The sequence below is a fragment of the Globicephala melas genome, chromosome 11 (genome assembly GCF_963455315.2).
Source record: "Globicephala melas chromosome 11, mGloMel1.2, whole genome shotgun sequence".
NCBI lineage: Eukaryota > Metazoa > Chordata > Mammalia > Artiodactyla > Delphinidae > Globicephala > Globicephala melas.
The window spans coordinates 23,110,386-23,134,668 of NC_083324.2; the positions used below are offsets into that span (position 1 = coordinate 23,110,386).

Consider the following 24,283-nt stretch of genomic DNA (forward strand, 5'->3'; position numbering starts at 1 on the left):
ATAAATGAGAACAAAGGACAGGATAAACTCTCAGGACAGACTCTTTTCTGTTCTTAAAAACAGACAAACAAAAAAAAAAAACCCTAATTTTTATTTTGCATACAGAAGTTACAAGGCTTGTATAAATTGCTTTAAGTACTGTTTGTTTAATTTCAATCCTTTACAAATGCACAGTGCAGAAGTGAAAGTGAGAACTGTGTGACTATAAAACTGTGAAAATTGTTTTCATGCGTGGATTGTGGGCACAATCTCATTAATAAGAGTCCAAATGGCTACCCTTCTTTTTAGCATGTACCTTATGTTAGCTATTAAGGAAATACTGTTCTACTAAGGGTGTGTTTTAAGTATATCTAAAAGACAGCAGTATAGCTGTGAATAATACTAACAACAGTGACCGTTTACACAGTGTTTGTTATGTGCCAGGCACTGTGATAAGAATTTTTCATGCTTATTTGATCCTCACAAAAACTCTGTAAGGTGTATTACATTATTAGCCCTACTGTATATATGAGAAAATTAAAGTTCTGAGAGTTTAAGTAATCTGCCCAAAGTCACTCAAAACACTGTAATTCCTGTTCATAAGACCAATATAAAATACTTAGAAAATATATTACACATTTTCTGTTTGTTAATATTTATATCTAGTTCTTGTTTTTCCACCAAAACTTATAGTTGTGCATATATTTGCAGAAGGGGAAAGAAAGGAAGAAAAGGATCTATTAAATCTCATTTATTTCTAACAAACTAATCAGTGGAAAATGTTCCGTATGTACATGATAAGGATAATTTTAAATGATTACATTGTAATGTTCAATTTAGTTTTAATAGTATAATTAAAATATATCTCAATATGATTGAAAATTTTAATTAAATTATATAATTTTGATTTGGCCCTGGAAAGCTGGGCTATTAGGTACTCAAGAGTCAACAATCACTGAACTATGTATTAAATAATTCTGTGACCATATAAATTACAAACAAAAGATACCTAGGGCTTCCCTGGTGGCGCAGTGGTTGAGAGTCCGCCTGCCAATGCAGGGGACACGGGTTCGTGCACCGGTCTGGGAGGATCCCACATGCCGCGAAGCAGCTAGGCCCGTGAGCCATGGCCGCTGAGCCTGCGCGTCCGGAGCCTGTGCTGTGCAACGGGAGAGGCCACAACAGTGAGAGGCCCGTGTACCGCAAAAAAAATAAAGATACCTAAATAAGATTAAGTATATGAACATGTTTACTAAGTAAGACTAACTTTTTAGCTTATTTTTTATTATGAAATATATCATACATATAAAAGAGGGCATATGATATTTATGTATGAAGTAAAGAATAACTCCTTCGCTTAGTAAACAAATAGAAGCTTATTACAGGGACCTCCAGATTCAGCACTGAAATGTAAAGAGTTTGGAAGTTGTTCCTCCCAATGTTACAATAAGAAAAACTATTCAACTGAGAATTAATGACTTTTCTTGGACCCATCAAATTAGGTTGCAGGGCAGTCACCCTGAAATCTAGAGTACAAGTGAATTCAGACAATTATAGTCAAGATCTGCTTACCTACACCAGAAGTCCCAAGAGCCATAAACTAATCACAACACTTATATGGTAATTTTGATGAACTGCTGGAAGCTGAGTGTGGAGTAGCAGGAGAGTGAGAAGCTCCTGTGCCCCTGCACTTTTGTGGGCTTTACCTACAGGAACCAGGTTCTCATGGTGAAGAGCTGAGAAAGATTCCCTAGAGGCTCTGGCATGAGGGGAGGGGTAATAATTGTGAAATATGCCCAGAGCCCTTTCCATAACAAAGGCATCTTCTCCAGGGAAAAATACTTTGACAGAGCTTGATTAAAAGCTGGAAGAAGAGCTAGCCTTCCTGTCTCATCTAAGAGGAAAAGGAATGAACACAGTCAACAGGGGTCAGAGCTTCAAGGAAATAGATTAGGAACACTGCACCAGGGAAGGGAGGATGGGGCAAGAGAAAATAAAAAGCTGTACCACCGGAGAAGGTCACAGCCCAAGATACAGACCCACTAAAATACTGAGTTTTAATCATAAAACTTTACAATGTTCTCCCTCACCCATACCACCACACCAGCAGGGCTGCAGATAATAAGAGTGGTTTATAGCTGAAAGAGCTACAAGACACAAACTCTTTCTGAGAAGTACTTAGACAAGCCACCCCCAAAAAAGAGGGGAGACAAAACATGGGAGCTATAGGAATTTGATGCCTCTGGTACCAATAGCTAGAGCAGTCATTAAATACAGCCCAAACTCCTGGCCATATTAACATAAATGCTCACATTAAAGGTCTGTTTACCTCAGTTCCTATTACCTGATGCATCATGTCTGGCTTTCAACAATAATTATGACATGCTAAAATAAGGCAAGAAAAACACAATCTGAAGAGAAAAATCAAGCATCAGAACAAGACTCAGACATGTCAAAGATTTTGGAATTGTCCATGAGGGAATTTAAAATAACTCTGATTAACATGTAAGGGTCCTAATGTAAAGGGCAGACAACAGGCAAGAACAGATGGGTAATGTAAGCAGAGAGATGGAAATGCTAAGAAAGAATCAAAAGTAAATATTAGAAGTCAAAAACACTATAAAAGAAATGGAAAATGCCATTGATGGACTCGTCAGTAGACTGGATATGGCTGATAAAGCAATCAGTGAACTTGAAGGTATGTCAGTAGAAACTTTGTAAACTGACATGAAGAGAGAAAAAAGACTGAAAGCAACGGAACAGAATACCCAAGAACTGTGGGACAATTACAAAAGGTATAACATGCATATAATTGGAATACCAGGAGGAGAAGAAAGAGAGAAAGGAGCAGAAGAAATATTTAACAATGACTGAGAATTTCTCTAAATTAATGAGAAACACCAACTTACAGAGCTAGGAAGCTCAGAGAACACCAAGCAAGATAAATAACAAAAACCCTCACGTAAAGATATCATATACAAACTGAAGAAAACCAAAGAGAAAGAGAAAATCTTTCTTTTAGATGAGATGAAAAAAAACACCCTACTTATAAAGGAACAAAAATAAGAATTACATTATACTTCTCTTTGGAAGCTATGCAAACAGGAAGAGAGTGGAATGAAATATTTAAAAGGTTGAAACAAACAAACAAACAAAAAAACAGCAACCTAGAATTCTAGGTCCAGTAAAATTATCCTTAAAAATGAAGGAGAAATTTTTTCAGACAAACAAAATCTGAAGGAATTCATCACCTACAGGTCTGCCCTGCAAGCCATGTTAGAAGTTCTTCAGAAACTGGTAAAACGATATAGGTCAGAAATTCAGATCTATGTAAAGAGATGAACAATGTCAGAGAAGGAATAAATGAAGGTAAAATAAAATATTTTACTTTTCTTATATTAATTGATCTAAAAGAATAACTGTTTGAAGTCAAAATAGTACCAATGTATTGAGTGGTTATAGCATAAGTTTCAGTGAAATGAATGGCATTGTTACAAGGACTGGAAGGGAAGAATCGGGAACTTTGTTGTAAGGTACCTGAACTCTACATGGAGCAGTACAGTGTTATTTAAAGGTAAACTTAGCTTTAAAATGTATATTGTAAATCTAGGCAACAACTGGAAAAAATGTTAAAGATGTATAATTGATGTGCTAAAAGAGTGGATAAAATAGAATCTGTAAATTACTCAAAACCAAAGAAGGCAGGAAAATAGATGAAAAAAAGAAGCAAAGAATAAGGATAACAAAGAGAAAAAAACAGTAACAAATACGGTAGATATTAATCCAACTATATCGATAGTCACATTAAATGTGAATGGTCTAAATATACCAATGAATAGACAGAGGTTCTCACAGTGGATATCAAAACAAGTCCCAAGTATAAGTCATCTACAATAAATCCATTTGGGTTTAAAGATTCAGATAGTTAAAAGAAAAGGGATGGAGAAAGATATATCACAGTAACACTAGTTAAAAGAAAACTGGAGTGGCTGAATTAATTTCAGACAGGAAGTCTCTAGAACAAGGAAGATTATCAGGGATTACATAATTATGAAAGGGTTACTTCTCCAAGAAGACATGAGAAAGATACTTTGTACTAAACAAAGTGAAAATGCAGCAACATATCAAAATACATGAAATGTTACAAAAGTAGTGTTTAGAGGGAAATTAATAGGGTTAAGTGCATGTATTAGAAAAAGAAGAAGGATTTAAAATTAGTAACATAAGCTTCCACCTTAAGTAATTAGAGAAAGAGCAATTAAAGCTTAAAGCAAACAGAAGAAAATAATATATATTAGAACAGAAATCAGTGAAATTAAAACCAGAGAACAATAGAGAAAACTGGTCAACCAGAATCTGGTTCTTTGACAAGACCAATAAAACTGATATGCCTCTAGATGGGTAAATCAAGAAAAAAAAGGAGGGCTTCCCTGGTGGTGTAGTGGTTGAGAGTCCGCCTGCCGATGCAGGGGACACGGGTTCGTGCCCCGGTCCGGGAGATCCCACATGCCGCGGAGCAGCTGGGCCCGTGAGCCATGGCCGCTGAGCCTGCGCGTCCGGAGCCTGTGCTCCGCAACGGGAGAGGCCACAACAGTGAGAGGCCCACGTACCGCAAAAAAAAGAAAAAGAAAAAAAGGAGAAGACACAAATTACCAACATCAGAAATGAAAGAGGGTCAATCACTACTGATTCCATGGACATTAGAAGAATAATAAAGGAATACTCTGAACAACTGTATGCCCACAAATTTGATAATGTAGACGAAATGGACCAATTTCTTGAAAGACATAAACAAAATTCACTCAAGGAGATATATATAATCTGAGTAACCTAATATCTATTTAAGAAGCTGAATTAATTAAAAAAAAACTCTCAAAAGGTAAAGCATCAGGTTCATCTCGTTTCAACTGTAAATTCTACTACACATTTAAGGGAGGAATTATACCAATTTTCCACTATCTGTTCCAGAAAATAGAATCAGAGGGAAAATTTCTTCTTTTTGCGATTCCAGCGTTACCCTAACACCAAACCCAGATAAAGACATTATGAGAAAGGAAAACAATTGACCAATATTTCTTATTAACATAGACATAAGAATCCTGAACAAAATATTAGGAACTCAAATCCAACAATGTATAAAAAGAATTATATGTCATGACCAAGTGGGTTTTATTCTAGTTATGTAAGCCTGGTTTAACATTTAGAAATCAGTCAGTGTAATCCACCATATCATAGGCTGAAGAAGAAAAAGTATAGCATCATATAAATTATTTAAAATGTATTGAAAAAAAAAAAAAAAGAAAAGCAGGGGAATTCCCTGGCCGTCCAGTGGTTAGGACTTGGTGCTTTCACTGCAGTGGCCCGGGTTCAATCCCTGGTCGGGGAAGTAAGATCCCACAAGCTGTGTGGCATGGCCAAAAATAAATAAATAATAAAATGTAAAATAAGATAAAATGTATGAAACAAGCTCACTGAAGTGGGTGGGAGGGAAAGGCGCTGACCTAAATAACTCTAGAAATGAGTGGAATCTGTAAGAGTAAAGGCCAAAGCACTGTAAATAAGCACTGTGCTCTCATTAATAAAGTTGTATGGGAGTGTGGGTTAACAATTCTGACACCACTGTATGCATACACTAGAATTGAACAGTTTAGTAAATGGATGGCAGATGCTTGGAGCTAGGCTTCTCGCTGTCAGAGTGGGAGAGAAGGCTAGGAGTTTCCATGTAGCAATAGATTAGAGTGGGAGACATCAGTATGAACTAAAATTTAGCCTCATACTGATGTAGTTACATACAGGAATTTTTTAGATATGTGCATATAAAGCAGAGGACACACACTTCCTTTTTCAGTCAGGTGAGAGGGTCTAGATACAAAGACCTCCCAGTAACAATGAGCACACCAAGTGCCCAGATCTCCAGTGAAAAGAACTAGAGATCCTTGGAGAAATGGCTGATCCCAGGCCTGGGGAAGGAAACATATGAATTAAGCCTGGAGCATCTTATAGGGTGGGAAAATAGGAACAGCTCATAAAATATTAAAAAAAAAAAAAAAATGAGAACACTCACACTAATGGGAGTATGTCCAAGGGGCACAGGAGCCAACTGAAAGAGCTCCCGGTGGCCAAAGCTGGAACGATTTGAGCCACAAAGTAAAATAGTAGTAGATCACAACCCAAAGTATAAAAAGAAATATAAAAATAGCCCAAAGTATAAAGTGATTCCACACTGATATAAATAAATGATTGAATCAATAAATAAGGGAGAAGAGAAAAATCTTTGCATTCGTATCCCAAATAACTTATGTAGGTAACTCTGCCTTCAAGGAGGTGGTGCATAATTCTGCACTCCTTCAGTGGGAGCTGCACACAGTGACTTCCTTTCAAAGGAAAGAGGGGGAAATAACTTTACAGAGAAGTAACCTAACAAACACTGTCTCAGCCAGTTGATCGAGGCTAACATCAACGGAGACAAGTCACGTTGAGAGTATATACCCTTGACATGATGATGTGGATGGTACTTTAGCTCTGTGGTCTTCCTTCTTCAAACACATAACCCCAGTCTAATCATGAGAAAAGCATCAGACAAATCCCAGTTGAGGGATATTCTAAAAAACGTCTGACAATTACCCCTCAAAACTGTCAAAATCATCCAAAACAAGAAAGCTTGAGAAAGCTGTCACAGCCAAAAGGAGCCTAAGGAAACGTGACAACTAGTTGTTATGTATCCTGCATAAGATCCTGGGGCATAAATAGGACATTATGTAAAACCTAAGGATTTCTTAGTAAAGTATAGAATTTAGTTAATAATAATGAATCTATATTGGCTTGTTAATAATAAGGGAAACTAGGTGTGGGATATATGAGAACTCTCTGTTCTATCTTCTCAATTTTTCTGGAAACAAATTATTTTGAAATAAAAAGTTTATTTAAAAAAATTATATGCGAGACACTTTTCCAGGTACGGGCAAACATTGGATGGGAAATAGGCCTGGGCTCTGCCTTCATAGAGCTTTCTGTTTAGTGGGGAGACACCAAAAGTTGTGGGGAAAAAAACCACTTTGGGTAGTAAGATCTAGCATGACAGGGGCATTTACTTTAGCTAGGATTGTTTAAACAAAAGTTTAAATACTGCAATAGGATTTAGTTAGGAAGATCTCTTTGAGACCTGAAAGATAAGAAGGAAGTGGTCATGCAAAGAGCAGAGGTGAAGGAGAGGCCATGTTTCCAGGTATAGGAAACAGCATGAGCAAATCTCATCATATAGGAGCCTTGAGGAATTGAAAAAATGGCCAGTGTCTTAGGTTGAGTTTTTGCAGAAACCAGTTATGAGCAAGGATTTGAGTGCAAGAACAAGGATTTGCATGCAAGTAGTTCATTAGGGGGAGGGAAGGTGGTCCCAAGAAGCATTGGTTGGAGAGTAGGAAAGTGAATTAGGGAAGATGTGGTTATCAAGCAGATATAATGGGCAACTAGGGCTCATCCACTTAGGGGAACTCTAGGAGACAGTGTAGAATATGCCTTGCTTATCCCACCTGTGGGAAGAAGTTGGGGTCTTTATCAACCAGCTCCCATCAGGAACTGGCTGTAAGCTGTTCCTCAGGGGTAACTACCTGTAACTGGAATACCTGTATGGCAACTGGAAGCCATAAAGGTCAATACACATGGAAGCAAGGACTTCCAAGTGTGTATGAGAGGAACACCCACAAGGTCTTTAGATATAGCCAGTGTATCTAAAGAATAGGTAGCAACAGGCAAAGTGGCACTGGATAAGGTTGGAGAGGTAAGCAAGGGGCCATTTACGTAGCACCAGAGGATAAGCAATTGCTGCATTCTACCCCTGGCAATAACACAATACCATTTGTTGTAAGATCACTCTGGCTATTGTACTGGGAATGGATTACTGAGAATGCGGACACAAGTTGAAATAGGCAGAACAGTTATGCTGCTGCTATAGCAGTCCAGGCAGTAGAAGCTTGGCTTCAGCATAGGTGGGGTAGTGGAAAAGGAGAGAAGTGGACAGATATAAATTACATTTTGCAGGTGGAGCTTTCGGGGGATGATGGAAAAGGAGGATTTAAAGATTTTAAGTTTGAGATGTCACCACCAACTCAACAGGAGCTATCTAGTAGGCAGTCGGATGGGAGCCTGGAGCCAAGAGTAGAGAGATGGTTTGAAAATATAAATTTGAAAGTCATCAGTATGCAAATGACATTCAATGCCAAAGAAATAGGTGAGGTCAAATGAGAAGAGATGACAGAAGAGGACCCAGGGAGAGAAGGAACCAGTAAAGGCAGGTTAGTAAGGAGAGGCCAGTAACAAGAGAATTTTCGGAGCATGGTATCCCAGGAGCCCAGTGAGGAAAGGGCTTCAGAAAAGATATAGTGGTCAACTGTGCCAAACATGTCTGTGATGTCAACGAAGATAAGGACAGAAATGTGAAGAATGAATTTAGAGCTTAGTGTTGTTGGAGACCTTGACAACAGCAGTTTTGGTTATGAGGAGAATGTAGTGACTGGAGTGGTTGAAGAGTGAATGAAAGCTGGGAAATAGAAACAGTTTGTAGAAACAACCGATTACAAAAGTTTGGTTTTCATGGAGGCCAAGAGAAGGGGCACTAAGTGGAGGGAGGTGCTGGACCAAAGGACAATTTGTTATTGTTTGGTTTGGTTTTGCTGAGTGGGAGAAAATTACATTTTTTGTTTTATTAGAATGATCTGAGAGGGAATGTTGGATGACTCGGGAGAGGGAATGGTAAAGGACCTGGAGCACAAAGCAACCACAGGTAGAAACAGCACACTTCTTCCACATATTTTAAGAGGAAGAGCAGAGAAGATTCAGGTAGATGGTGGGAGGAAAAGGGAGCACCTGTGCAATGGCTGCTATCTTCTTGATACATCATGAAGAAAAGTAGAGAACTAAGAACCAAGAGGGATAAAAGATATATGTGGCAGTTTGAGAAAAGGTAAAAACTGCTCCATTATGTTGAGAACCCATGGGAGGTACATCATGTCAAAGAGAGTCAGCTTGACCATGGAATTTCTCCAGCAGTATTCCTCCACTCAGGGCCAGACACAGAGGTGGCTCATAGCTGGGATTTTCAGGGTTGGGGTGTTTTCAGGCAAGTGTGGCAGTAGTAAAGATAGGGAACTGAAGAAATGTAAAATGACATTATTTTGAATGGATCATGGAATTTAAGATGGGTAATTTCAGAAAAGTCCCCAGTAGGGGCTGATGGATAGTGGAAAAAGTCATGGGGTCAGTGGATTGGCATCTCAGTGAAATCCAAAAAACCTAACTGCAGGATTCTTGAGCAAGTGAGTTTAAATAATAGAGGTGGTAGCTAATAGGAAGCTTATTACATATTTTCTATCATTTTAGTGATTTAAAATACATGATTGAAAAGTAGAATCTTGTGTCTGTGGTTACCTAAGTCATACTGAACTGTGTCTCCGTCAGCATGCATAAAATACTTTACACTTTCATAAATTAAAATTTTGCCTTGTGGCTTAGCGATTTAAACCTCCACATATATACTTGATGACTGGAATGTCTTCACTTTTTCCTTTCTCTAGGATGGCAGCCATATTGATTCCTCTGTTCAAACGTGTAGAATAGCTTCCTTATGAACCCACACAAGTAAACCAGGCTAAAGCAGGTTACCAAAAAAGGAAGGAAAAATCAGCAGACCCATGAACCAGATGCCCAACTTTCTAGGTTCTGGGATCTTCTACCAAAGAGATGTAGGTCATCAAAATGAAGTGTGGAGAATAAGAATGATGGACACATGCACTTGATATTTACTAGAACTGGTAGTAGTTAACGCTACCTCTTCATGCTAACTATTGAGAGCCATTTAAGTTCTGTCTACCAAAGGTCCAAATTAAGAACCTTTAGTGTACCCTCGACACATTAAATGAGGGAAAATACTTTTTTCCCTACTCAAATCCATTATATAAAATTCCAAATTTCACTTCAAAAAACTAGCAGGTGTCATTTACAGCATTCTTCTGATGAGTTAGAGATCCCAGACCACTTATTTGTAATTTCTGTTTTTGCAAATAATTTTTTAAAAAAAACCAGTCATACAGCCAAGATTTTAGAATGACAAGTCATTTTAACTTCACAGAACCAAAACAACAGTACTCTAAATCAGTATTTCTCAAGCCTTTTCTTTTTTTCTTCAACTTGTTTGAGGGACAGAACTCAGAACAGTGGTATATTAGCATAATGATATAATGATGGGGATGCAGGATGAATAACTGAAGGTATTTTCCTACCTCGTCTACTCCCTTGTTGAGAATCAATCGGTTACAAATTATAGTAGATACTATAAATATTAGTGTTGGGAAAAAGGTGGGACTCAGAAAAGGCAACCATTAAACACAAAATACAGAGCATCTGCCTTTGTATCAGTTTTGTTTAGAACTAACGTAGCACATAGAAACTAGGTTGAGGTCTAAGTGGAAAGCTTGGTTCTAATCCCGGGTGAGCCCCTCATTAGTTAGATGACCTTCAGCGATTCACTTGGTCTTTGTGTTTCTCATCTAATAAAATAGAGGCAATAGCACTGGTTCGACCACTTCTCGGGGTGCTCTAAGACTTAAATGAAAATTCAGTTTTTACAAACATTGAATGCCTAGGATGTCCGAGGCACTGAGCTGAGGGGAACAAGAAATAAAATAAATCCTTTGCCTTCATGGAACTTACATTTCAATGGGGGAGATAGATGAAAAATAAATCAGGAAAAGATGGGTGGTACTGGGGGGGGGTGGAGTTGGAAGGCATTCTATCTTACATGAGGTGGTCAGGGAAGGCCTCTCTGGAGTTTTAAAAAATAGAAACTTAAATAAAATAAATGAGTAGTCAGGGCTTCCTTGGCAAAAGACATGGCAAGAGCAAAGGCCCTGATGTCGGAGGGGCTTGGTGTGTCTGAGGAACAGCAGTCAGTGTGGCTGGAATGGAGTGAGCGGGTGGAATGGCAGTGCGGTCCGAGCAGTGTGATTTAGATTGATGGTGGAAGGAAGGGGTAGGGCTCTCATATGAAAGGAAACGGGAAGCCGTTTCCTGGAGGGATCTGAGCAGAAGAATGTAACCTGACTTACGTTTTAATAGGATCACTCTGGCTACTGTGTGGAGGACAGAACAGATTCCAAGGGGTCAAAAGTGACTGAAAGGAGACCAGTTCAGTGGCACAGCATTAAGGCAGACAGAGTAGGCTAGTTTAGACTAGGGTGATAGCGGTGCAAGTGGTATGTGGTCAGAGTCTAGGTGTATTTTGAAGGAAGAGGCAACAGGATTTTCTGATGGATTAGACATGAATTGTGAGAGAGAGGAGTGGGATACGAAGACTTGTGGGCAGAACCAACTTAACAAAGGAGCTACCGATACGAGTGAGCTTGCTTTAGAATCTCAAGAGCATTATATAAGGTGACCTTAACTAGTTCATTTTGTACCGCAGATCGGGCATTTGATAGAATAAAATCTTCTCCTTCTATTCCTGATATAAGGTATTTCATGATTTTCACCCAGTTTTAATTCTGCAAAACTCACTAGTCAGAGGTCAATTTACGACAATGGAAGTTTTCAGTCAGAAAAGGTTTTATTATAAGAAACAATGCCATCAGATAAAAATGCAAAAACTTGTGCAATTATGGCAAAATGTTTAAAAATATCTACACGTTTGCCCCCAAAGGACTACAGTACTTACTACATACCTGAGCACTGAACATTTAATGCCATTTTAAACTGCTTCACGTAGGGAATCTGATTCCTTGCAGGTCACGTCCACTTTTTCTCATGCACCAATGAAACCAGCTTGATGCTTAAGCATCAACTTTGTAGGATAACAGAAAACAAAGATGGAAAATAAAGAATACAATTTCTACTTTCCTATAACATAGTTATACCACGTCCAGTTTTCAGTGTGTAAAAACTATATAGGAAAGTGCTACATACTTTCTTCAAATGCAAAAACAAGGGTCAAGTGGGACTGGCATCTGTCACCCCATATTTTAATTCTGTAGTACCCACTGGGCCTTTTACTTATATTCTCATCGTACTATGCAAATGTACCTTAAATAGCTAAACAAAGATCCACGCATATTACTAATCTTAGTTTTCTAGGACCTCTTCTGAAATCATTTGAAAAGTGGCAAAATATCCCAGCTGTATAATTTAAACAAATAGTTCTCCATACAAAATTCAATATACATTCTACTTCCGTAGCAAATTCTAAACCTTGGCTTTGACACGCTGTACTTAGACCACACCCTCAATATAGCAAAAGGATCAACTGTTGCGCAGATCAATAGAATAAATCGACTGCAGAATTAACCACAGTACGCTGTACTCCTATGCATCACACGGGCACATTGTAAATTAACTCAATATTCTAATGTCATGGTTTCAAGTAACACGTTCTTCTAAATAAATACAGGAGATTGTCAAAAGGCGGCAGGAAGTCTTAGATATGCAACAAAGCTTTCAAAAATAAATTACATGAACATCTCTTGTAAAACTTAGCTTTGTTTTTTTCCTCCCTTTGCAATGCAGCACAGTAAAGATGCTTCAAAATGCTCACAGAAATAGCCCCAAACCAGCAGGAAGACAAAGAAAAAATGCGGAGAAAAAACATAGGTGATTAGTTGACAAAGTCGATAAGGAGATTATAGACACACTACCAAGGCCAGCAAGAAGACAGCACGTATCCAGCTTCCCAAGACTAGATTTTAAAATGTGAATTCTCTAAATGCTGTCCACTTTAAATTCGGCTTCAGGAAACGTTCCCTACTTGTAGAGGGCTATGACAAGCAGTTTGGAAAGTTTCTGAAAAACGAGGTATGTGATGCAAAGAGGCAATGTTTTAAATTTGTTTCACAGTATCACATTACCATTTGTGCAAGAGTTTTTAATACAAACCATGCCAGTTTGTTTTAACAGAATCAAAATGTTCCAGTTAAGGACAGACTCTGGGCTATACTTATATCCTTTATTAATTATTCCAGGCAGAGTAAAAAATAAGTTACTGATCCAAATAACTGCCTTATGTATAACACATGAGTTGATTTGTCCTCTGTTAATATTTCTAGCTAACTGTTAGAAATTCATCAAATATGAAAAACTGTTTAGTACCTATAATGCTATGGTTCTATTCACTCACTCTTTTCCTCCTCAATCTTCAGCTAGAACAAGGTTTTCAATGCAAAATTATTCATAACTGTTAAGTGCAAAAATTAAAAAAAAATGAGGTTTTATTTGTTATAGGTAACGTAAAAGCCATTAAATGAGACTACTGCAGGAGTTTTATGTTTCTGGAAAACAGAATTTTAAAAATAGGAGTAAAACTTCACATTACGCTCTGTGCAGAAGAGAAATAAGTTACCTTTCATTGTACTGATACTGAATGGACAGGTAGAGGATAGGAAAGGGGGTTAGGCGACAAAATGGCCCATGTTAGTGCAAAATGAGTATAATATTCTTTTCACTATTCTAAGATTGAATCCAGTTAGACCAATAACTGGCCATACCTTGCCATCATGCTAGTAGAGAACCCTGTGAAATCACAAGAGTTCAACAGGTAAAGGACTATGGCCATGAAACTAACATACCAGTTTGAAAGGTAAGCATAGGCTCAGACAATTTAAATCTACCTAACGACACACATGAATTAACTTATACTAGCACCAGCCACCTGTGATTTTGAGCCCTTTTTAGGATTTAAAAAAATGAGACAGTGTTAGCACTTGAAAAAATTGTCAACAGAAAACTGCTACTTTAAAACTTTAGCTTAACTTAAAGCAACATGGGAAATATAAAACAATCAAACTAAAAGCTCTTTCTGAGACTGATCTGGTTTTCCTTCAATCTACTCTAATGACAGAACACATTTAAATCCAGTACACTTGAAAACAGTACACAGATATACATATATTCAGAATGAGGATCTCAGTTAGTGCGTCTCTGTGGTAGAGAGGTCACAGCTAAAGTCCTAGTGATATTGCCTCAGATTTTTACCCGTATTTAAAATAAAAAGTCACATCAGACTATTTTGGATGTCTCTAACCCATAATACCCTAACCACTCTTCTAAGAGTGCATAGTTGTCGATTCATCTGGTATCTCAGTGACTATTCATCACAAAATTCTAGAATGATGTGATTACGTTTATACCAGAAAAAAAAAAAATGCTGATAATTGCACTTTGTTACCTTTTGCTTACTGAAATGAAAACATCACAAGGATGAAAAGAAATCCCTCCCTACACTCATCTTTAAGAGCACCCATCTCCATGTATAAACTCTCTCAGCTTTCTTAAATACTGACAGCACTTCTTGTATCATTGAAAGACCAAGTTTCCTCGAGCACAAGGTGCCAGTGAGCTCACTAAGGCCTGCCATTCATTAAAGTACTTTCTGAAGACACTGAGGATAGAGTTTAGCAACAGCACATTCAAAATGCCGGCCAAGGTCCCAGAGCCGATCTGGGGTCTCATACACTTTCATCCATTGGTCAGTGATGTCATCATATTGGTAAAGAGAATTTTTTCTGCTGGTTCTGAAGACATGTTCTTCAACGGTCACTTGAGTAGCTCGAACAAATAAATGGAGTTTATTCTGGAAAAGTACCAGTTTAAGGTATGGGTTTATGGACTCATCACAAGGAAAGTCCTTCTTACGAGTCCATTTATTGAGCTCAATATCATAGGCTTCTACAGTAAACATCCGCTGATGATTTCCACAGGTTCCAGCTATGTAGTAGATAGAGTTCTTGTATACAGCTGCTAAGCCCTGGATTCTAGGCACAGTCATGGGGGTTAAGAAACCCCAGTAGTCTTTCTGAGGCTCATAGAAGAGGAAAAATTCTCCTAAAGAAAGAAAAAGGGGGGAAAAAAAAAGAAAAAACAATAATATGTACATTTACATGTCTCTTTTTGGTTGTATGTTGAAGACCCAAAGGTATAATTTTCCAAATATTTTACTTTCTAAAACATTCTTTTATAATCTCCATAGATACATTAAATATTATGGTAGCTTAAAACATCTTCATTCCATGCACAACATAACATAGTATTAGAGTGAACGTGAATTGGGGTGTTCAAAATGGGGAAGTATGAGGCATTAGTTTGGCTTGATGGCAGTATAACAGTTAAGAGCTTGGTTTCATTTACTCTCTCCAATTGGGTATTTCAGAAAATTTATTTGAAGCCAGCTCTAAAATAAAAACATTATTACTAATGGTTAACCAGTAAGATGAAAATATGTATATAGCTTCAATCATGAGTAAGCCACTATAAATTTAAGTGCTAATTATTTAATTAGAAGATGGTACATAGAATTGTTCAGATTTGTGTCTATGGGCCACTAATGTGTTTACTTTAGTGTTGGTGTAATGCAAAGACAAATACTCAAGAGGAGAAAACATGACCTTAAGATGATAGAAAACACGCACATTATTTATGAGAATTGACTATGAGTCAGTTTCAATTCTATTTTGACAATGAAAGGGTGTGCTGAGTCAGAGTGCAATACAAAAAATGTCTAAAAGAATTAAACTAGTGAAGATTTACAAGAGCTTGGTAATTATGACATTTGTATAAAATCCTTGATATGAAAATCTGAATCCTTTATGAACAGATTAAATGATACTCCAGTAGGCACTGACAGTAGAGCATAAGCTTCTGACTATTCATGTCAAGTTTATTTATATAAAGAGGCTTTGTTTAGATTATAAGTACCTACTTCTAGATTGAGCTTCCCCTTGAAAACTGTTCTGAACTAGGTTAACTCTTATCAACAAATATAACTGCCTACTTAATAAAAGTGATGCTGTAATTTCAATTTTTCACAAAAGAGCTTGTTAAAGTCCTAGCTTTTGCCTGCATATTACGTATGCTTATTGACTAACATATAACAGGATTCTTAATAAAGACAGGAATTAACACTTTCTGCCATGTACTACCTCTCTAAAAATTTCTTATAAAAAGGAAAGATAATACATTTTAAAAGTTGATTTTTAAAATCTAAAGTCTTCTTAATAAATTAAAACCAGTGGTGGGCAATTAAGAAAACCCTCAGTGCCTCAGATTTCTCTTTTATAAAATATGATCTCAGATTAAACAATGTTCATTCCAGCCCTAAAATTCTATTAATTCATTGTTACTTTGCCTTAGTATTTACATTAATACACAACCTTTACATTCCCTTTGGGAGTCATCTAATTAATTCTATCTCTATCAACTAACTGGTTAGCCAGTAAAACCAAAATATATAAAGAGAGAGCTTCATCATATTGGATGATATAACCTATTCAACCACACTTGATAGATTTTACATCCATTCAGGTACTTCATTTTTTGGCAAGACCAACAAACCTAAATCATGTCCATGCTTCTAGTCAACTAAAATAAGGCACTAGAGAGTACTACTCCCTCTGGAGAATTAACTTTACATTGAAGTTTAAACATATGGGTTTAGGCATTTCTAGGAAATTTTAAGCTGGATAAAGGATTAGAGCAAAGAATATTAAAAAAAAAAAAAAACAGAATGGGAAACGACCTAAAAAATCACGTTTGTCTACACAGAAGTTGCCCCCTTTTCCTTGTTTTATTTGAGTAGTCAGTGTAAGGAAAACATTTATATATAAGCAGTTAAGAAACACAAAAGAAGAATAAGGATGTTGGTACTGTCAACACTGCATTCAGCATTCAAGCAACTAAGATAAGAATTCAAACACAAGGAAAACATTAGCACAAGTCAGAACCTTGAATCAAATATCTTACTTGCTCTTACTAAGTTCCTCTTTCTACTTCTACTACATCATCTTTGCCAGGGTAATAGTCTTCAATCGTTTAAACAAAAGTTTTTAAGCTAAGTATATTATCGTCCCTCTCATAATGTTAACAGTAAGAAAAAGGAGACATCTCAAAGTTTTTCAGTGAAAAAAACTGAAAACAATGTTATGGATGACAGCATCAACTGCAGTGAAATTAAAATCTTGAAGACTGTAATTGAAAACTCTTTGTAATTAGGTTTCATAACCTTTGCGATCGTAAGGCTTATACAAAATTCTTTGGCAACTGAATAGTACAACTGCAGTTGATGCTTTGTTCTTTTTTCTCTTTTAAACTAATCCAGTAAGTTCCATAAGAAAAGTAGTTGCTACATGTCTTGATTATATATTACTGAAGAGCAAAAATGTCATGTATCAAACTTGCTTTCTTGTTTGAAGTCTTAAAAATGGCTCTGAAAGAGTTTTTCCCAAATCCTGAACTATTATTTATGAAAAAATATTTTCAAAAATACTTATTCCGCATGATGTCAAAACACAGTAAGAACATAAAACACAGGATCATTTTAGGAACCTGCCTTTTCTGATTGAAAAGTTTATTTTCTTTACTGGTCCTTTAAAGAACAGACTGGTCCAACAAATAGTTTATGATAAGAAAGCCAGAGGCATTCCTCAATGAACAGAAACAACTTATGTTTTACTGTGAGTGGGTGAACCACAATTTGACCTGTTACCCTTTCATGAAGAACTAAATCACTTAGGCACCTACCCTGTAAAACATAGATCTTCTCTTTGTACTCCACAGCATTATGAAACTCCATAGCAACAGGCATGGCACAAACGGTCGTCCAGCAATTCTCTCTGCTGTCGTAGCACTCCACAGATTTTAGTGAGTTTCTCCCATCGCCTTCATAAACTCGCCCTCCGATTGCATACATCTTACCACAGCAGTACACCAGTTTGCAGCCTATTCTGGCTCGAAGCAAGGACGGTTTGGATAGCCACCTATTAGTGGAATGGTCATACATCCAGAAATCATTTTCTGCCTTGTGGTCGATGGAGACCTCACTACTGCTTGGCCTGTACCCTCCTGCTATGTAAATATCATTATCTGGTGATACGAGAATCCCAACTTCTCTTAGATCATTTGGTGGTTTGCATAGTTTGAACACTCTTCCTGTGAATATATCTAGACAAGGCACTGTTTGCTTCTTTCCTGAGTGTTTGTGGGCAGCATCAAAACATATGATCATTTCCGATGCAGTCATTCCAAGTCTCTGTGTACAGCCATTGGTACTGGATGGTCCCTTTTCCACATAGCTTTTGGCTATAGCCTGTGCAAATTGAGGTGGAATTTTCTCTATAAAGGTGTCTTCCATCAGAGGAAAACGTATGCATTTGGCAAAAATTTCTGGAAGGTGCACTTCTCTTTCATTCTGTTCATGTTCAAACCACCTTACAATGCTCTCATAAACATGCTCTTCTCGGTCTACGTTTAAGTCGTCACTGTCTAGGATACTTATCAGTTGGTCTTTCGTCAACTGAAGAAACTCTTGTTCTTTGGTGACACACAGGAACTTTTTACGAATGTATTCTTTAGATCGATCTCCGAGTTCCTGATGACCATAATGATCAGCAAAGATGAAGACTCCAATAGAATTCTGTGGGTCCAAATGACTGATCATGTACTTAGCACATTGGTCCTGGATGGAGGGAATCTGGAAGATGCTAGCTGCAGTGAACAAGGCTTGAACATTGGCCTCTGTCAGAACAACTCTGGAGGTATAGGCATAGTTCAACACTAAATCCATCGACTCAGCTTCAACACCGACGATTCGAACTTCTTTTTGAGTGCTTTCTGTAAGGCCGCTAGTGAACATGGATCTAGGAAGGAAAGAGTGGTGAATTTATGTGTGCTACAAATAAAAATTATTGTGGCAAATTTTTAAAAACATAAAGTTACCACAAAGACAACATTTTGAAACTGTAAAATATTTCCTAATGTGTTTCCCGATATCCTAAATATCAGGAAAGCGGATAAAAGTTGATCATCTAGCAGAAGAATTTGGTCTGGCTAATCTTAAAAAACCCTATTCTCAGGACCAGTCAGTCCACTTTGTGCCAACTCTGAGAAAAGGAGAGTATACCTAATTAAAGCACACCAGAAGGTGGCATGGAATATTCCAGGACATCTTATTTCCCTTGGAGCCCAATCGAGGCTTCTGGTCAAGATGCCTTAGGGACTTGAGATCTTCAATCACCAGGTCAGTCAGAAAGTTTAAGAATACCCATAGAGTGTCAATGGGACACATTAGCATATAGAGACTGTCTAATAAAACGTCTCATGACCCAGTGGAAATTTACAAGGCAACCTGTGCTCAAAACATATCTTTAAAAATTTCAACTTAGAAAAACAAGATGTCCTTCAGAAGTTCATATTTTCTATCTACTCTATCTACTTCTATGTACTTTTAAAATAATTATCCTTTGAATGCTTCCTTAATGATTATAGAGAATATAAAGAACATCAATTCACTTATCCTTGGATATTTTGAAAACTTTTGCTTGACTCAAAGTTACCATATTTTTACCTATATATATTTGTATATAAATAAAGATTACAGTAGGGTTAATATAATACCTATTTATAAAGAGAGTTTAAGAATTAACTGATTCTTTGGAGAAGATAATGGTTTTCAAAATTCCAAACTTTTGTCTTTGAGACCAAGCTTTTTTTCTTTTTTTTCTTTTAAATTATCTGTGTATTTATGGTACTTTCTTGGCCAATACATTAAGTAGCCAAAAGCCTGGCTCTTTATTTAAAGTCCTAGTCATTTATAAACATCATTTGCCTTTCTTTTCCCTCCTTTAAGGTTTCTTTCTAGGCTGTTCTTAAAATTAAATAAAAAAATCAAAAGGTCTTTTAAAATCCTCTTGAGAAAAGGACTGTGTGCCCTAGGATGCTTAATAGATGTCTGTTGAAGACACCAACCTAACACTGCTGATAAACTCCATTATTCAGATCCAGACCCCTCCTATTTTATTTTTAAGTGTGATGTTATCAAAAAAATATCCTTGAGTGGGAAGATTTCCAGTCACTTTTAAAGTTTTCATCAGAAACATGAAATTAATTCAAAAATGCAATATGGAATATTGGAGGTATACAAGGCTACCTGGACCCAGCTTGTTGCCTGGGCTAACCGTCCTTTGAGTCCTATTTTTACTTCTACTATGTAAATTTTAAGTGTAATATCATGCAGACTTCTTTTTCTTAAATGACTAGAAACTAGATGTACCATTGTATGAGCTTGTTTTCAATTCAGGTGCTGAAAAACTCAGTTATACAGCTCCCAATTAAAAAGAAAAATAAAGCCCTTCATCAGGCAAAGATTAACTCCCAAAGGAGAACATTACCACATAGCCCTTTATCATGGGAGCTACTACTGACTTGAATAAGCTGGTCTCACACACAGGAGCAGCGTGACACTCAAGTTCTCCTCTGTTCTAATAGGTTCTTGATGTAAACTCGATATGAAGTGGGAGTACTTCCCCACACAAAACCCTGAGCAGCAAAAAGTTTCTATTAATCATACGAATTTTACTTCTGACAAGTCACTGGGAGCAGGAAACAGCCAGGCTAGATTTCAAGTTATTCTATTCTTCCACCAGTGATGCAAGACTTAGAAACTATTAAGTATGACTTTCTACAACTCACATAAGGAGCAACAATGGTACCAAGAAAGTTCTGTACAAACAGCTCTAGCAAGAGAGAAGAACCTAATCCTTAAGTCTTCGAGCCAAATATCTTCATTTGAATTCACATATCTTATGCTTAGAAAGTTTTTCAAGCATTTCCTTAACTGCTTGGAAATTAAGAAAATCTACTGTAGCATACTTCTTTCCAAGTGATTTGTCAGGTCTTCAAAACTTAATTTTAAGTAAGTATGATTGTTAAATGATATAAGCCAGAATATAGAACTACAGTGAGATATAGACATCTTCACTTTATTTCTTTTTACTATTCAAATCTAATATACAGTGAACACTTCTGTATATTAAACTTTAAAGAGAACCCACCCTTGTTCCTTAAAAGTCATACAGTGACTAAGAAGCCTGGCTCTGGAATCAAACCCAGCCTCTGCCACTTACTAGTTAGATAGATGATTTAGGCAGGTCACTTAACCTCCTTGAGCCTCAGTTTTTTCACATGTAAAATGGGAATAACAACTAGGTAGAGACAGGATTGTAAAGATTACATAAAGTAATGTATGTAGAGTGAGCCTTGCCCAGAGCTTGATAAGCAGTAATTGTGACAAATATTTAAACACATAAATGACCTAACCATATCTAATGGATGGCCTAGATAAATGAATCTCACCAGCAGTTTCCATTAGAGGCCCAACTTCATACCTTCTGTGTATACCAGTTTCTTCTTTTTTCTTTCCAGCTCACTGCCTCATTATGGTTAATACTTAATAGTCCAATGACCTACCCTACGTAAGTCTAAATGGTTACATCACAAGCAGCAAACTGAAGTGACTATATTTAACACAGTATTCTGAGAAAGAGGAACCAGAAACCAGTGTCTGGAACACTACACTGCTATATGCCCTATAAAGGTTGAGAAAATTATTTCACAATCATTTCATGCACCATTTTTGAATACAGACAGGCTTAAAGTGAGCACTTAAACAAAAGGAGAAGTTAAACTCAAACAGGAAACTGCCTTTATCACTGATCTTAGAGTATGAAATTATTTTTTAGACCCAAGTTTTGAAATTTTACCTTACAAAGTTTTATGATGTATAAAGATGAATCTAAATGAAAATGAAAACTTAGCTTAAAAATACTTCCGGGGCTTCCCTGGTGGCACAGTGGTTGAGAGTCCACCTGCCGATGCAGGGGACACGGGTTTGTGCCCCGGTCCGGGAGGATCCCGCGTGCCGCGGAGCGGCTGGGCCCGTGAACCATGGCCGCTGGGCCTGCGTGTCCGGAGCCTGTGCTCCGCGGCGGGAGAGGCCACAGCAGTGAGAGGCCCACGTACCGAAAAAGAAAAAAAAACTTCCGGAAAAGAAAAAAAAAAAACTTCCGGAAATCTTAAAAAATAATCACTAGTCTGGGGCCTAAGACACAAAGAAACTGTATTTCATTCATTTTCACTTCACTGCTCTTATCCCCTGGGCATTAAAACAATCCATTAAGTGGGTAATTTGTTTTAAACTCTAAAAGAGTTAATGTGCACGAAAGAAATCCTGGCTAAATTTTTGGAACAAATGTCAGATTAGCACTGTCCAATCAAACTTTCAGTAATGGAAAGGTTCTGTATCTGGGCTGTACAGTGTGGCCGCCACTACCTACAGGTGGCTCCTGAGCACCTTAAATGTGGTTAGTGTACGTGAGGAAGTGAATTTTTAATTTAATTTAATTTTAGGTAACTGAAGTTTAAACAGCCACGTGCGGCTAGTGGCTGCCATATTGGGAAGTGCAATTTTAGATTTTCTGAAACATACAAACAAAAGCATGTTCACTAACTTAAAAACCAACCACCTGAATTCTAGAAGAATTTGTCAAATAAAAAAGGGGCGGGGTGCACTTAATAAAATAGGGCATGTTATTTATTCTCAGGAAACAAATGCATTGGTTTCATCTCATTGTTGCATCTCAGTCTAAAAATCAAGTGGGCAACACTGAGGGAGAAAGGGAACTTGGTGAGGATATCAATAGAGGTTTCCACCATCGTCATACCTGAAGTAAGGGCTGATTGCAGCAAGAACGTTTCTATGACAGGAAAATGTTTTCCCGTGATCCACTTCCACTACAATGTCTGTCAGCTGTCCTTCATCGTACATTGTTTTGAGTTGCTTTAGAATACTGCAAGCATGGAAGGGGTCCATGGCATCGTTGGCTGTGTCTGAAGATGGAATCCCATTCGGTGTTGGGGAAGACTTACTTAAATCTAGGAGGAGAAAAATCGTACAACCACAAGAAGTTCGGAGCCAGTTTCGGCGTCGCGGGTTTTATTTTTTGATTTTTGGTTTGGGTTTTTTTTTTTTTTTTTTCTTGGTGTGTGTGGGATGGGGCGGGGAGTTGTTTGTTTCTTCGCTTGGCTTGTTTTTTTCCCCGCTACAGAAATGCATATATGTACACAGACACCCCCAGTGGGACCGCGAGGTAGGATCTGGGAAAGAGCGAGCTGCGATGCAAGTTCACACACCAGCCTGCTCCTCTGGGAGCCCGGCGAGCCCGAAGCCCCGTGCTCGCAGAGGGACCGTGCGGGCAGAACAGGCGAGGTGTCTGCGGCGACTCCGCCGACAGCCAGAACGTCCCAGCTGAGAGCGAAGGGCAGGAGCCTCACGAGGGAAGCTCAATGGATGGCGGCCGCCAGTGCCCCCTCAACCGCCTTGCGAACAGGTCGGAGCGGCGGCCGGTACCCGGCCTCCCCATCCCTGTCCGGCCGGACCGCCCACCTCCCTCCGCGCCATTCATCCTCCCTCCCCTCATCCCTGTCCACCTCTCCATCCTTCGCTCCGGCTCCTCATCGCCACCGCCTCAGCTCGCAGCCTGAGCCTCGTCCCCGGCCCACCTCCCCTCCACACCTCCCAAGCCACCACACGACCCACCTGCCGACGCGGCCATTTCTCGACGGGGCCCGGGCTCCAGCTATTTAAAGAGGAAATGTCATTTCGCTTCTCTCTCTCCCGGGTTCCGGCTCTTCTAAGCCGCCCCTAGCCAATGGGGTGGCCTATGCATCCGGCTCCGCCCCCAAGCTCCGAACTCCGGGCGCCGATTGGCCACGAGGAGCGCACAGGTGAGTCGGGAAATGTAGTTTTATTGACCCCGCTCCCGCGTGGTCTGGGTAGGGCGGAGGCCCAAGCTGGGGATTCCTATTGGCTGGTCCGGGCGGGGGCGGAGCGCAGGGAGCCCGCCAGCCTGTGTCTGTGGGGCGCGCAGTGCCTGCCGGGAGAGGTAGTCTTCTGGCTGAGGAGAGCTGTCATTCTGAGAGGCTGGGGTAGGGGAAGCTCTTGAAGTGCAAATTTCCCCATTTTAGGCCTCTCTCCAGGCCCCCGGGTCTTTTTTTTTTTTTTTCCACCTTGTTCTTCGTTTCCTAAATCTCCTGCCAATGACTAGCTTCCGGTATGAAAGCGGGGGTCCGCGTAAGGGCTGTGAAACCAAAAAAATTTGGAAATGGACAAGACGGCTGTTGTCCAAAAATGCGAAGGAAATCTGACACCCCACCCCGAAGAAAAATATCAGGAGGCCAAAAAGCAAGCCATCTCTGATGAATCACCTGTGACACCCAATTGAAATAGCATCGCCTTGGCCGAGTGCTCCGGTTGCCACAGATAAACTTGGTCTGGTTACAACGGCTGCTCAGGATCGTTAACTCCCACTCAATGCCTTGCTTTTCTCGAGCACCCAGGGAACACCTGTTCCACTTTTAAGAGTACAGGAACATTATAAAGGGATTCAGACGCTTTCCTTTTTGCTCCTGGTAAATGGAGTGGTTAAGATACTATGTAGAC

At 38.6% G+C, this 24,283-nt stretch overlaps 1 protein-coding gene across 2 annotated transcripts; it reads right to left on the bottom strand.

The window, feature by feature from the left end:
• Positions 1-11,568: 11,568 nt before the first annotated feature.
• On the bottom strand, positions 11,569-23,467 carry KBTBD8 (kelch repeat and BTB domain containing 8). 2 transcript variants are annotated; one of them, XM_030867671.2, is made up of 4 exons: positions 23,381-23,467; positions 22,506-22,716; positions 17,530-18,644; positions 11,569-14,838 (listed from the first exon to the last, which is right to left on the bottom strand). In XM_030867671.2, exons 1-4 carry the CDS (start codon positions 23,394-23,396, stop codon positions 14,375-14,377), a joined length of 1,806 nt encoding a protein of 601 aa, XP_030723531.1. In that variant the 5' UTR covers positions 23,397-23,467; the 3' UTR covers positions 11,569-14,374. The 2 variants fall into 2 exon arrangements, with proteins under 2 accessions (XP_030723531.1, XP_060164266.1); XM_060308283.1 differs by lacking the exon at positions 22,506-22,716 and having other exon boundaries at positions 23,381-23,460.
• Between the last annotated feature and the right edge of the window lie 816 nt (positions 23,468-24,283).